The following is a 15,721-nucleotide window of genomic DNA, read 5'->3' as shown; positions in this document are numbered from 1 at the left end:
TCTTCATACGGAATCTGATTCACACATTAGTTTTACAAAAATTATAGGCTCTTCTACATGATGTATCACCACAATAAGGTAAAGCAATGCATTTCATTTTGTCTGGTTCTTCTTCTACGGTTAAAGTTATTTCTTCATCTACACTCTCGTTTTTGTTCTGAAATTTTGTAATATACCTTTTGTATATAGCCATTACATATTGATATCTGTTTTTTGTACACATAACTCTTCAATAATTTCATTCTATTCTAAATGGAGGTTAATTACTATTTGGTCATGGAGTGAATATATGATTTCTTGTGTACTGCTAGGTGGCGCAAAGTGTTGTGAATTGCGTTGTCAGTGCAGTTTGGCTTCCAAAATATTCCGACTTTCTGTGTGCTATCATCGTTCTTTATCATCAAATCTAAAAACTTAATGGCCTGTTGATTTTCTAGTTCCACAGCAAAAACAGTATATGGACGTACACTGTTAAATTGTGAAAGCATACTTTTGATTTCAGCTATCATGCCATTTAAGAGAACAGGAGTATTGTCTACATACCTTGTATAACACAAAATCTTGGTAGTTGCATTAGTACATTTTCCAAAGAACTGGTTCTCTATATGGTCTACAAAAATATTTGCCAATATGCTGGCAATACAATGGCCAATGCCAACACCATGAAGCCAGATGAACTGTAGTAAATCGATAATTCCATCAGTGTCAGCTAGTCCCAATTTTTTTGGGTAGGGTCTCTTTAGGGTTCCTTACCTAAGTCAAAAGAAGGCCCCGGGAGTAGACAACATTCCATTAGAACTACTGACAGCCTTGGGAGAGCCAGGCCTAACAAAACTCTACCATCTAGTGAGCAAGACGTATGAAACAGGCGAAATACCCTCAGACTTCAAGAAGAATATAATAATTCCAATCCCAAAGAAAGCAGGTGTTGACAGATGTGAAAATTACCGAACTGTCAGTTTAATAAGCCACGGCTGCAAAATACTAACATGAATTCTTTAAAGACGAATGAAAAAACTGGTAGAGGCCGACCTCGGGGAAGATCAGTTTGGATTCCGTAGAATTGTTGGAACACGTGAGGCAATAATGACCCTACGACTTATCTTAGAAAATAGATTAGGGAAAGGAACATGTACGTTTCTAGCATTTGTAGACTTAGAGAAAGCTTTTGACAATGTTGACTGGAAAACTCACTTTCAAATTCTGAAGGTGGCAGGGGTAAAATACAAGGAGCAAAGGGCTATTTACAATTTGTACAGAAACCAGATGGCAGTTATAAGAGTCGAAGGGCATGAAAGGGAAGCAGTGGTTGGAAAGGGAGTGAGACTGGGTTGTAGCATATCCCCAATGTTATTCAATCTTTATATTGAGCAAGCAGTGAAGGAAACAAAAGAAAAAGTATTTGTATGGAGTGTAGCCATGTATGGAAGTGAAACACGGATGATAAATAGTTTGGACAAAAAGAGAATAGAAGCTTTAGAAATGGTGCTACAGAAGAATGTTGAAGATTAGATGGGTAGATCACATAAGTAATGAGGAGGTATTGAATAGAATTGGGGAGGAGTTTCTGGCACAACTTGACTAGAAGAAGGGATCGGTTGGTAGGACATGTTCTGAGGCATCAAGGGATCACTGGAGGACAGCGTGGAGGGTAAAAATTGTAGAGGGAGACCAAGAGATGAATACACTAAGCAGATTCAGAAGGATGTAGGTTGCAGTAGGTACTGGGAGATGAAGAAGCTCGCACAGGATAGAGTAGCATGGAGAGCTGCATCAAACCAGTCTCAGGACTGAAGACCACAACAACAACAACAAACATTGATAGCTGTTATACCTGTAAGTTGTCAAGATCTTGCTGGCGCTGCAGTAATTAAAAAAAAATGTGTGGTTACAGAAAGAATCCCTGATACTCAATGAAATTCCCTGTTATTTCCATGACATTTCCTGTGTACCTGAAATTCTCTGATGATCACCTATATTCCTTGTTTTCCCAGTCTGTGGCCACCCTGTGTTTTTGTGTGCTGTAAGTGGGATTCTAAGTATCATTTGTTGAAAAGTGGTTCTGGTAATTTATTCAAATTTAACAATACTGTATGTACCTCATAACTGTGACTCCAGATGTATACAACACAAAAGAGACACAAAACATTTCAAAAGCTGACACAGTGTTATAGTGGGCACCCGCTTATTAAGGCTTTGGAAAAGTACAGTGTGTACAATAAATTAATCCTCAATTATATCACAGAGATATTAATTAAGTACGTCAGATTAAGTAGGCTGAATAGTATAGGGCCTGGATAGTCATGAGGCAGATACTCGAGTCTCTACTGTACAATGTAACCTCGCATAGCAAGCCAAATTCATTCCAGACTCTTACTCGTAGTGCAAAACACTCGTTAAGTGAAACAATTTACCCCATATAAATTAATATAAAATACAATAAAGCATTCCGTGTAGAAAAAGTAATAAAAGTTTTCTTATCCGTGCCATTTATTCAAAGGAAATTATATCTGCTTGTGAGATGTCTGCTTGTGTCTGTATATGTGTGGATGGATATGTGTGTGTGTGTGTGTGCGAGTGTATACCCGTCCTTTTTTCCCCCTAAGGTAAGTCTTTCCGCTCCCGGGATTGGAATGACTCCTTACCCTCTCCCTTAAAACCCACATCCTTTCGTCTTTCCCTCTCCTTCCCTCTTTCCTGATGAGGCAACAGTTTGTTGCGAAAGCTTGAATTTTGTGTGTGTGTTTGTGTTTGTTTGTGTGTCTATCGACCTGCCAGCGCTTTCGTTCGGTAAGTCACATCATCTTTGTTTTTAGATGTACACTCCTGGAAATGGAAAAAAGAACACATTGACACCGGTGTGTCAGACCCACCATACTTGCTCCGGACACTGCGAGAGGGCTGTACAAGCAATGATCACACGCACGGCACAGCGGACACACCAGGAACCGCGGTGTTGGCCGTCGAATGGCGCTAGCTGCGCAGCATTTGTGCACCGCCGCCGTCAGTGTCAGCCAGTTTGCCGTGGCATACGGAGCTCCATCGCAGTCTTTAACACTGGTAGCATGCCGCGACAGCGTGGACGTGAACCGTATGTGCAGTTGACGGACTTTGAGCGAGGGCGTATAGTGGGCATGCGGGAGGCCGGGTGGACGTACCGCCGAATTGCTCAACACGTGGGGCGTGAGGTCTCCACAGTACATCGATGTTGTCGCCAGTGGTCGGCGGAAGGTGCACGTGCCCGTCGACCTGGGACCGGACCGCAGCGACGCACGGATGCACGCCAAGACCGTAGGATCCTACGCAGTGCCGTAGGGGTCCGCACCGCCACTTCCCAGCAAATTAGGGACACTGTTGCTCCTGGGGTATCGGCGAGGACCATTCGCAACCGTCTCCATGAAGCTGGGCTACGGTCCCGCACACCGTTAGGCCGTCTTCCGCTCACGCCCCAACATCGTGCAGCCCGCCTCCAGTGGTGTCGCGACAGGCGTGAATGGAGGGACGAATGGAGACGTGTCGTCTTCAGCGATGAGAGTCGCTTCTGCCTTGGTGCCAATGATGGTCGTATGCGTGTTTGGCGCCGTGCAGGTGAGCGCCACAATCAGGACTGCATACGACCGAGGCACACAGGGCCAACACCCGGCATCATGGTGTGGGGAGCGATCTCCTACACTGGCCGTACACCACTGGTGATCGTCGAGGGGACACTGAATAGTGCACGGTACATCCAAACCGTCATCGAACCCATCGTTCTACCATTCCTAGACCGGCAAGGGAACTTGCTGTTCCAACAGGACAATGCACGTCCGCATGTATCCCGTGCCACCCAACGTGCTCTAGAAGGTGTAAGGCAACTACCCTGGCCAGCAAGATCTCCGTATCTGTCCCCCATTGAGCATGTTTGGGACTGGATGAAGCGTCGTCTCACGCGGTCTGCACGTCCTGCACGAACGCTGGTCCAACTGAGGCGCCAGGTGGAAATGGCATGGCAAGCCGTTCCACAGGACTACATCCAGCATCTCTACGATCGTCTCCATGGGTGAATAGCAGCCTGCATTGCTGCGAAAGGTGGATATACACTGTACTAGTGCCGACATTGTGCATGCTCTGTTGCCTGTGTCTATGTGCCTGTGGTTCTGTCAGTGTGATCATGTGATGTATCTGACCCCAGGAATGTGTCAATAAAGTTTCCCCTTCCTGGGACAATGAATTCACGGTGTTCTTATTTCAATTTCCAGGAGTGTATTATGTACCTTATTATTCATGATACGTAACTAATTCTTCTTTACTAAGTATCTATCTATAGTCTTTTGTTATGCCGACACTTCAACACAAATGCAACAGCATTAGCGTACAATAAATTTGTAGTATGTGTAGCTACTGCTTTATTGGGGTAATGATTTTCAATGTACGATGCAACCGATTCCCATGCTTTCAGCATTTCTTTCATTGCGCCAGATGATTGCTGTTCCGCTTCCTCCTCCTCCTCCTACTACTACTACTACTACTACTACAGGTTCCACAAGTACGGAATCAAATGTCTCAATGTCATGTTCGACAACACACTCCGGGCTAAGCTTCTTCCGAGCAAAAGTGAGAGTTCTCTTGGTAACCCTTCCCACACCTTTTTGATCATCTTGATGCAGGCAATGAAGTTCAAGTGATATTTCCAAAACTCTCTCAGCATGAGATTGGTAGCTTCAATCAGCTCAAAGCAATGCTTGAAGAGTGCTGTTGTGTAGAGCTTCTTAAATTTAGAAATAATCTTCTGGTAACTGGAGTAACAGAATGGCGTTGGGAGGCAGAAATTGGATCTAGATTACTTAAAATTCTTCAAGGAGGCAGTCTTGTACACCTAGAGAATGAGGGAGGGGGGGAGGGGGGGGGGGAGCACTGTCCATAACAAGCAAGTGGCAGATTCATCTCAAGCAAATATTTTTTCACCAAAGGACCAAACACTTCATTGATTCACTCACAAATAAAATTACGTGTCAGCCAAACCTTGTTCTTGGACATCCACATCACATTTAAACTGATCTTCTGGACTTTACTCTTCTTGAAGGCTCATGGAGTTTCTGAATGGTAAACAAGCAGTAGTTTTAATTTTCAAATCGCCACTTGCATTGGCACAGAATAGCAGTTTGAGACAGTCTTTCATTGGCTCGTGACCGGGTAATCCATTCTCCTCAACTGTTATAAAGGTACACTTCGGCATATTTTTCCAGAATAGACCCATCTCGTCACAATTAAAAACCTGTTGCATCTTGAAGTTGCTGATGAATTTCTCTACTGCCTTTGTGTCAAAGCTGTCTGCTTCGTCATGCCTCTCAATGCAGTGGATGCCGGTTCTTCTCTTAACCTTCTGGAACCACCCACAGCTTCCCTTAAAACACTTCTTTGGCTACTGGCATCATCTTAACAAGGTTGGCGAAAATCATTCTCACTTTCTCACAAATGACATTCTCGTTAATAGTGTCACTTTGCAATTGCTCTTCATTTATCCATATAAGGAGCAATCTTTCAACATTGTCTAGTATACAAAACCATTGGTTAGATACTCTTGTCACTCCCTTTGAAGCATCTATCTCCTTAATCTTGTCCTTGTTCTTGAGGATAGTGCAAATAGTCGATGTAGACCGATTGTATGTGTGTACTAAATCAGAAACACTCACAACACATTCGCATTTTTGAGTGACTTAATGTTTCATTTCTAAGGTCATTTTCTTTCTCTTATGGTCATCTTCTTGCAGTTTTATCTTTGGGGACATTTCCACAAAGGTTATTAAAATCTGCACACAAAAAACACCATGTGAACACAAGTTTAGAAAAATGTGTGATCACAAGCTGCACTAAGATGCTGCAGACAGAGCACTAAACCCAGACAGCAGTACATACTAAAAACACTGTTCATATTGTTGAATGTTCCCCATGCTGCACACAAACGAATAGTGACATCACACTAAATCGTTAGCATTCATTATGCGAAACATCGTTCATTAAGCGAGTCATTTTTTTACAATCTGTTTTGCTCGTTATGCGAATTGCATGGTATCGGACGTGTTCATTAAGTGAGGTTCCACAGTACACTGGAATCACCACAGGCTATTAACTGTTTGCTGCTGCCTGACTGATGCAATAGAAATGACTCCATATTCCTCATAAACAGTTCAAAATTTCCCAGTTACAATTAAAAGTGAAATATTTTTCAGTACTGATTCACAAGCACTCTTCGATGTGCTGACCACTACAAAATCTACTAGTCTCAATGTTTCTGAACTTGTGTGTTGTCTTAATACTTGTAACAACTCCTCCTCTTACCATATTAGTTCTACATGAGTAAAATGCTATAGCGTTAATCTTTTGTAATCAACTTTTGCAACCCTGCACTTAAGTGGCATTCAGATAGACACAGGACATCTGTTGAGTGTTCTAAATTTTTCACACAGACATGAAGCTCTTCTAACTTATTGCTCAGTCCTCTAATATTCTGACAAAATAAGCTAATTTTACTTTTCTGTGCACTCTTAAGCATTTTGTGTGGCTCTTAAGTTATTTTAACTTCTTTTATGACAAGGTGATTGGATTCAGTACTAGCCATGATAAAATCACAGTGACTACAAAGTGGAACTATAGATCGTACAGGGGATGTCACTTCATTGGTGATAGATATTGGAATGACAATGATGAGGATCATCACACACTAGTGTGATGCATATTTCAGCATGTGCCTCTATGTGTGCACTGAAGCTCTTTGTTCATCATCCGATAGGAGGTGTAGCTGTCCTTCCCGCTACCAATAATGAAATCTTCACTACTGGTCAATGAAATACTGTGAGAATTTCACAACTTCCGACATCTCTCCCAAGAATCATTTCTACAACTAGTCTATCGGGAAAGCCTCAAGCAACACATTTTAAAATTTATCAAAATTTTCCACTTTAAAGTTATACAGACAAGACCAAAAAATTCCAGACTTGTCCTGAATTTCCCAGTTAAAAATACATTCTTTCTTGGGTGAAAATACACTTTTTCCCTGGCGAAATTTCACTTCTTCCCAGTTGAAAACACACTTTTTCCTGGGTGAAGGTACATTTTTTTCCTTGTTAAGTGACAAGATACTTTCCCTCGGGAAAGCCTCAAGCAACACATTTTAAAATTTATCAAAATTTTCCACTTTAATGTTATACAGACACGACCAAAAAATTCCCAGACTTGTCCTGAATTTCCCAGTTAAAAATACGTTCTTTCTTGGGTGAAAATACACTTTTTCCCTGGCGAAATTTCACTTCTTTCCAGTTGAAAACACACTTTTTCCTGGGTGAAGGTACATCTTTTTCCTTGTTAAGTGACAAGATACTTTCCCTAATAGCTATAAAACATTTCAATTCTTTCAACAGTCAAGCTTTCATTCACTGGGACAGTAGGTCCCAAGACGTTAGTAAACAAAACCCACCAAAAACTAACACATTTTTGTAAAGACCTTTGATGCACAGCAACATTTATGCTGCATATTTTCGTATTATGAAACTGTAAACACAAATTCCAACAAATACAGCACAGCAGCTTCTGAAGCACTGAAATCAAGATTGCAACATTCTTTTGTCAGCCAATTAACAGCTCATGTCATGTGATCTCGCCAGCCAATGACAGCAGATATTCAGAGCACAAGACACATGATATAGTTAGGCAATAGCAACATCACTGTTCAGTAGTGTGAACACATAAATAAGAAAAGTTTCTGGTTTAAATTAGTATGCATACAGTATAATTGCAAGAAAAGCTAAGCTTTCAAATATTATGTTGGTCATCAAAAAGTTTTTCATGTTTTTCTTCCGAGGATGTAGTTAGGCTGGATCCTAAGAGCACAGCTTAAATTGCAGCAGCTGAGTATGTCAGCGAGCACAATTATAAATTTCACTCCTGTGTACCAAACATTTCCTGGGTTACCTGGCTGAATACATCTTCCGTCACGCACTTATTTGCCACAGAATAGAAAGCCAATTACATGTAAAATTGCTCAGGAACTCACTTAGCACTTTTTTTAAGGATAATTTTACTTTTTGCCATAATTATTGTATACAGGGTGTATACGTGGACAAGGAAAAAAAATTCCTGGATTTCCCGGTTAAAAATACACTTTCTCCCGGGTGAAAATACACTTTTTCCATGTTAAGTGACAGTATATTCTTCCTCGGCAGAGTAAAACTCATCTATTCTTTGAATGTTTATGGTTTTATATACCTGAGTGGAATTCCTGGCACTTTAGAAAACAAAACTCGTGGGGGGGGGGGGGGGGGGGACACGTTTTGAAATACGTTTGATGTGCAGCGACATGTACGCTGCATATTTGAATTCCACCAAACACCGCATCTTACTTTCCGAAACTTTGAAACTGAGATTGTGATGCACTTTTTTAAGACAGTCACAGCTCATGTCATGTGATCTTGCCAGCTGATGGCAGCATAGGACACGTGATGTAGTAAGCTAATAGCAAGATCACTTTTCAGTAGCGCGAACACACACATTAGAAAAGTTACTGGTTTAAATTAATATAAATAGTATTCACATAATATTGGTCTCTAAGTTTAATAAGCTGGAAGAGAAGCTAAGCTTCCACGTATACTGTTGATCTTTTTTGCGCGTGTTACACTTTAAGATACATCACACAAATAGAGAGCACCAGGTAACAGGCGTCACCGCGCTTGCGCAGGTACGACGACGCAGGAAGCCCATATGTTCGTACATGTAAAACATTAAAAGATGTTACATATGTCATAAAAGAAACAAGACATCAGACGATACCTTAAGAGCGTTGGAATTTCATGAACGATACTAAAACGCAGAATTCGGCTTAAAATGCACATCCATATGTAAATTTTCTTGGAGTACCAGTACTGTATTATCTCATGTTTGGTTCTTTATTATGGCATAACGCCATAGGTGCACTTGAAATGCAGCGAACAGTTGAAACTAGTCAATAGTGTGAAATTAAACACTTCGTTTCAAATAAATTGACCGGCTGAGCAGAAAAGATTAATTTTAAGCCAAATCTCTTTAGCAAACCGGCTAAAATAACTTCCTTGTTCTGTAAGGTGATTAATGCTTGACTGTCAGAAAGGTGGAAATAAAATCTGAAACTAATAACATATTTTAGCCTTCCGTAATTATGCGAACGTATTTTAATTCATTTAATAGCTCCCGTCCACAAAAATCCATTTTGCTATCATTTAATGTGAGAACAATAAACAAAGAGGAAACAACAAAATCAATGAACGTAAACACAGGTCACGTGGAGACTCCCCACCTCAACTCAGACTGCTCTGTGCATAAGCCCCAGATTTACTATATTTCCGAACCGGGGCAATATTAAGTATTGGTGCCCAGCCACACTTCTATAACCAGAAGCGGGAGAAGGTATTAGTCATACGTAACTCAACTGAGCATGCTCAAAAGAGTCCCGCAACAGCTCAAATGAATCCAATTTAAACAGTTGTCACGTCACGCTCATCGGAGGCAATTTGTTGTTATAAAGCATTGCATAGTCTTCCTTAAGCCCTTGACACACTTTGCTACTGGCAGACATGTATGAGCACTGTTTTGTTGTTGTATATGGCGCATTTCCTTTACAACTTAAGTTTTATTTTCGTTTTCTAATTCATGTTTTGTTGCTGCAGTATTATTCTGCAGTAGTGGGATACAGTAATATCCTTTGTTGGACTATTGGTTCTCACCAGTCAAAATCAGAAAAATTTAACTGAAAACTAAAACAATGAAAAATTCTTGGAATTCTAGACAATTCCCGGTTTTTTCCGGTTTTCTCCCAGATGAAAAAATTCCCGGGTTTTTCCTGGATCTCCCGGTTGTCCCAGGTTGTATACACCCTGGCATAACTTGTAGTCTGTGAAAAAACAATGAAACTTGGTCTTTTTAGTGTGTGTTACTCTTTACGATATATCAAACACAAACAAGACAGTAAAATTTTAAGTAATGGCATAAATGGCTGGTATTTTGGCCCCAAATTTTTTCTAAGTGGCTGGTCCTCAGTGTTAAGTTTTGAATGAGAGTCTAATGCTGTGTAATTTAAGAAATTCATCGCACATTCTCACAAGTAACATAATTCATCTAGCGTAAAAGGAAACTTAAGTTTTAAGTAACGCTTCTCAAACCAAGTCACAATATTTTCCCACAGTGTGTTAGAAATGTAAACAGTTGTGACGTCACATTCTTCAAGAGTAGTCTCTTGTACTACACAGTCTTCATCAAGCTCATCGAAATGAGGTTCATGAGAAAGACGCATCGAAAGCAATTTGTTGTTACAAAATACTGCATACTCTTTAACACATTCTGCTGTCAGCAGAAGCTTTTGTGTGCACTGTGTTTTGTTGTTGTAAATAGAACATTTTCGTTGCACCTGACATTTTATTTTGGTGTTATTCTCTAATTTATGTTTTATTGCTGCACTATTACTCTGAAGTAACGAGCTAAAGTAAAATTCTTTGTTAGAGTTATCAGTTCTTACCAGTCAAAATTACAATAATTTAACTGAAAATTAAAATTCCTGGAATTCTAAAAAATTCCCGCATTTTTCCCAGATTTCTCCCGAATGAAAAAATTCCCAGGTTTTTCCCGAATTTCCCGGTTGTCCCAGGGCTTGTACACCCTGTTATATACTTATGCATGGATTCAAACCAATTCTAGAATCATTTTTCCACTCTGATGTTTGTACCTCAAAAATCATGATTTTGGAAGGATTCAATAGCTTCTTGAGGAGATGAAAACTTTTTGTTTGACATAACAGAACATACGGAAGGCTCCTGGCAATAAATTGGATTAATAAATAAATATATAAATATATGACATGTGACATTAATTTCATGTTTTTATCTTTCAAATAATCAATTATTTGACATGTTATGTGATATCTAACATTGTCATCATGAATAATGATGTGACACTACCAGTTGTTTTTCCTGAATTCATCAACAACAAACTGTTGTGTACCATTCAGCATTAACTACTCTTCAGTTTCCTGAAGCAATGGTAGCAACATCTCCAGGGTAATCAAAGAAAGAAGCAACTATTTTCTTGTTTTTTTACTCTTCAGTTTCCTAAAGCAATGGTAGCAACATCTCCAGGGTAATCAAAGAAAGAAGCAACTATTTTCTTGTTAGTGATTCATAAATGAACCACTTTTGTTGGTTTTGGTTCATCTTGGAACAGCCAAATAATTGACCAATGCTAAGTTTCCGTTTGTATGAAGTATCCAAATTACGTCTCCCATTACAACACTGTGTAAGGATTTTGCATTTCCTTGCTAGAGTTTTTTGGGTATATCTTTGCTTCATTTGAAATGAGCCTGAAAAGATTTTTTATGCAGCAAAATGTTCATGCAAAATCAATGTACTGCAGTCTTCAACATGCCTAAGAATGCCTTTACCTCACATAAATCACAGGCCAATCCTTCTCAATCATGTGCAATGACAACCAATTTTGGTCAACCTTCAGGAAATTCACCACTGTTGGATGCATAATCATGATGAAATTCTGCATGATCATGATGAACATGTTTCTTGAAGTTTTCCTAGCAGATAGAAAATTCTATCATCTTTTAGGCATGCAACTGGGACACAAAATAATTTTCTTCCTGGTATACAGCTGAAAGATGATGGAACATACTTGTAAATAGTCTTTTCTGAACATGACCGATTATCAAAAATAAACAAAGCTATCTGATGAATTGTTGTTAAGTTGCACCTTTAAAAAAATTGTAAAAAGTCATCCACCAAAAACATGAATTCAAAATTTCCATTTCTTCATAACAGCTTCTTTAATCACTCACTGTAAACAAGTTTCTTTAATCACTCACTGTAAACAAACTACTAGGCTAATTTCTCATCTCCAATTATATTAACAATAACAAATAACAAATGTTAAAGCAATAGTAATGTTATCTCTCAACAGCACCATCTACTGGTCATTTGTAAAAACTTGAAAATGTAACCTTTATAATTCTTCCAGTATACTGAACATTCTCTCATACATCTTGGATGCCAATTGGGAGAGCTCAAAAGATATTTAGTTTAAGCAGACAGTAAGTAAAACCTTGTGGCTGCTACTTCAGAAAATATGTAGAGGACGAGTTCAAACCACAACATCAGAAAACTGAAGTATAACAGTATGAATTGTATCCTCAATATTATGCAGCAAATTTGAAACTGGTTTACCAGAACCTGTCAAGGTGCTAAGGTATGTATGAGTGCCTGTAGTTTGTTTCCATGTGTTTAATTTGGACATAAACGACAGTGTCAAAACGCCACTGCAAGTCCAAAACTGTAATGAAAATAGTAATACCTACTTACCCACTAATCGCTTCCAATAAAGATGTATGTTCTTTTGGCTTTTTTGTGGCAAAATCTTGACTTGCACCTTGGAATATGAAAAAATATTCACTTATTCCAAGGTCTTTCAACTGAGACAGATATTCTTCTTTGGTTACATCCTGAAAATATCACATAATTTTTTGTTGTAATCAAAATTTTACAAATTCTGTTTTTTTTTAACTTTCAGTATTTGTCAAGTGATGAGGAAAAAAATGCTGCAGCAGTGGAAGAAATAAACTAAATTCCCAATGGAGGAAACTTAAACTTAGATGTCAGTTACTTATAATAGTACCTTTGCGTCAGGAGAGTTTACTGGAGCAAAATGGGCAGTTCAACAAGACTAGTTCCCCATTCTATTAGACTGTATAGTAATAGTGTTAAATGTTTGGGACTCACTCGACAACCATCTCCCGAAAGAAGTAGAAAGTGTTCAAGAATCAACAAACTTTAAAAACCTTAAGAGCACTCCTAAGAGCATTGCTTTTACAGCATACAAGACTTTCTTGAGTGTGATCTATCATAAATTAAATTATATATTTTTATTACATTTCAAAATCAAACTGTTTCATTACAAATAACCTATTGTCGATTAATGAACTTTTGCTGTTTGATTATAATCAGCACTATTATTTGAACTTATTCTCACTCTGGTATTATTATGAATACATATGTAATACATCTTCAGTGAGATGTAATTTATAAGAAACGCCATGCTATGTCTATAAATGTTCTCATATCATCTGCTTGACTTGTTCCATATCATGTTGTACATTTGTGCACTGAATGATTGGGCAGATCAATAAATATACAAATACCTATATTTTCAGAGAAGAGGATGATTCACTCACAAAAACTATTAAATTAGGAATTGAATCACTTGTACTTAGCTGTCCTATATTTTGGAACAATTAGTTCCTTATATGACAATAGTGCTGTCGTTGGACTATGTATTTTTGGGCATGTCTGTACAACGTCTCATCATCAAAACATTACAGTTCATACTGGTATAGTTAAAACATAAGAACAAAGCATAAACAGGGGTACAATTAACACTGCACAGCAGATACCCTTTAACATTTTGTGTAGTACTGATGTCACCTAACACAGTACCATGCAATGAGCAAAACATGTTTTATGCATACCATGGAAGGCAGTTGTTTTATCAAATTTTACTTCTGTATCGTCATCAGGAAAAACATCTTACCATCTCTGACAGGATGCTGATTTAGTTAAAAGCAGGTCAGGCTTGCCGCACAGATGCTTAAACTTAGCCAATTACTGTCATAGCAATTCATGGCATACACTGACAAGGCAAAACACTAACCACTGCACACCATGAGATTGAATGCCATCTAGTCGCATTGTGGGCATGTGACACAGAAGCAGAAATATATAAGCAGAACAGGGATGAATAGAAATCATTATATTGATGATACGAGCCAAAAATGAGGAAATCTACTGATATGTGTAACTTGGAGAAACGGCAGATTGCTATGGCCAAACATCTTGGAAAAGGTGAAGCTGGTTAGCTGTTTGCATGCTACTGTCACATCTGTGGAAAGTGGTTGAAGGATAGTGAAACCAAAGCATGGGAAAGGTGTTGGTGGTCTATGCCCCATCACAAAATATGGAGGTTGGAGACTTAGCGCACATTGTTGAACATGGAGCAGACAGCCCCTATGTGTTCCCACATTGACCCAACAAAAAAATCATCATTACTGCAGTGTTTTGGCTAATCAGTGTATAAAATACTAGAACAATTCTGTGTCAAACCAGTCTGTTTGAGTTTCCATGCAAACATCTGCACTGGATCTCCATGCTAACATCTGTTGTGTCTTCCTTGAACTTGAATATCTTGCTAGTGTGCACTGCAAGTAGATAATTTAAAAATAATAGAAAGTTTGGAGAACCTGCACTTTATAACAGCTGAACTATAGTTGTTCTTAAAAATGCTGTATTTGTTTTCAATACATGCAACCTGATTTCTGTCTCACAGATATAATTGCAGCCAGACTTTTAGTTATTCTTTCCATGGCAGATGATGTTAAGCAGCTGTTTCTAAAACCACACCATGCTTTTCACAATAATTTTCTTTTGAAAGAATTCTTTCTAATATCACTGCAATAACTTCTTCAGCCACTTTCTTTGGGCTGCTTTAAATCTACGCACCGGGACAGGTTGGAGTTGAATGTACTGGACTGGCCCATGCCTAGCTGGCACAAGCCACCACCATCCAGGGTCTTCACAGTGCATAACAGATCAAGAGAAAGGGAGGAAATCCAATTCACGATTTTCACGTTGTAAAAACTGTTGACGGTATATAAAACTGCACCACATGGGTTTTTTAACTTATTTTTGCCTTAAAGGATTTACTTTCCCCGCAAAAGACGAAAACATCTACTTTTTATTATGCACGACTTTTAGTTCCTTTAAGGTTTCTCAATCGATTTTGAAGAAAGTATGCAATTAAAGCATCTGATTTTTGTACATGTGGCAATGATGCATCTCAGCTTTTCAACAAACCATTTACCGTTTCGTAATTAATAACAGTCATTGTGAAATGATACTGTTTGTCAAGTGTGTTCACTTAATTTAGAAATCTAGTAAAAAGTAAAAAAGATTTTTGAAATGGTAGTGACAGTGGTATCTGCCTCCTTTCAAGGGGAAATGTGAGTTACTGTGTGTTGTCAATTCCACGATCACACGGCTATAGAGCTTGCGTGAGTTTTGATTAGTGTCAAACACTGCAGGATATAAAAACAAATTACTAGAGATCAATAAAGGCCTAGTATCGGAACCTCATGTGATTTTAATCATCCATGTTCAGAAAGCTCCAAATGCAAACAAATTCTTTCTCTGCAATGATTAATTACACTCGACAGTCATCTCCTATGGTTTTACAATAGGCCACACTTTACTTTATAAAAGCCAAGCAATTATTTGAAGCGTGCACACAAATTAAGCTGTAAGGCACATTTTGGCATTTTGTACGATTGTGTAGAGTAATGTATACGATAGCTTAAATCGCTTGCTGTAGTAGTTGACCTGTTGAAAATTAACTTCCGGTAACTGACAGGATATTTAGCGGAAAAAACTTTGTGATGCTGGATTGGTAGAAAAGATAGGTCCTGCAAAACAGATTCCAATGCAGGTGAGTAGAAAAATGCTGTATCGGGTTTGTAAAAAGGTATTTGTGTTCCAAACAGCGGCATATGTGCCCTGTGGAGTACATGGCTCTAGTGGCATATATTATGTGCATCTTCTGAAAGTAATTACAGCAAAAGTAAGTAACATGAATAAAATTAACTACAGTTCCATCATTATCATCAACAAAAAAATAT

General features: G+C 38.7%; 1 protein-coding gene across 1 annotated transcript in view; it reads right to left on the bottom strand.

Annotated features, from left to right (window-relative positions):
- The window catches only part of LOC126260365 (uncharacterized), a 102,864-nt gene that overhangs the window by 47,787 nt on the left and 39,356 nt on the right, over positions 1-15,721 (bottom strand). The window contains exon 4 of the mRNA XM_049957693.1: positions 12,360-12,499. Coding sequence (XP_049813650.1) covers positions 12,360-12,499 — 140 coding nt within the window. The remainder of the gene's footprint in view (positions 1-12,359; positions 12,500-15,721) is intronic.

This window comes from Schistocerca nitens, chromosome 5 (genome assembly GCF_023898315.1).
Source record: "Schistocerca nitens isolate TAMUIC-IGC-003100 chromosome 5, iqSchNite1.1, whole genome shotgun sequence".
Taxonomy (NCBI): domain Eukaryota; kingdom Metazoa; phylum Arthropoda; class Insecta; order Orthoptera; family Acrididae; genus Schistocerca; species Schistocerca nitens.
This window is presented reverse-complemented; position numbering and strand designations above follow the sequence as displayed.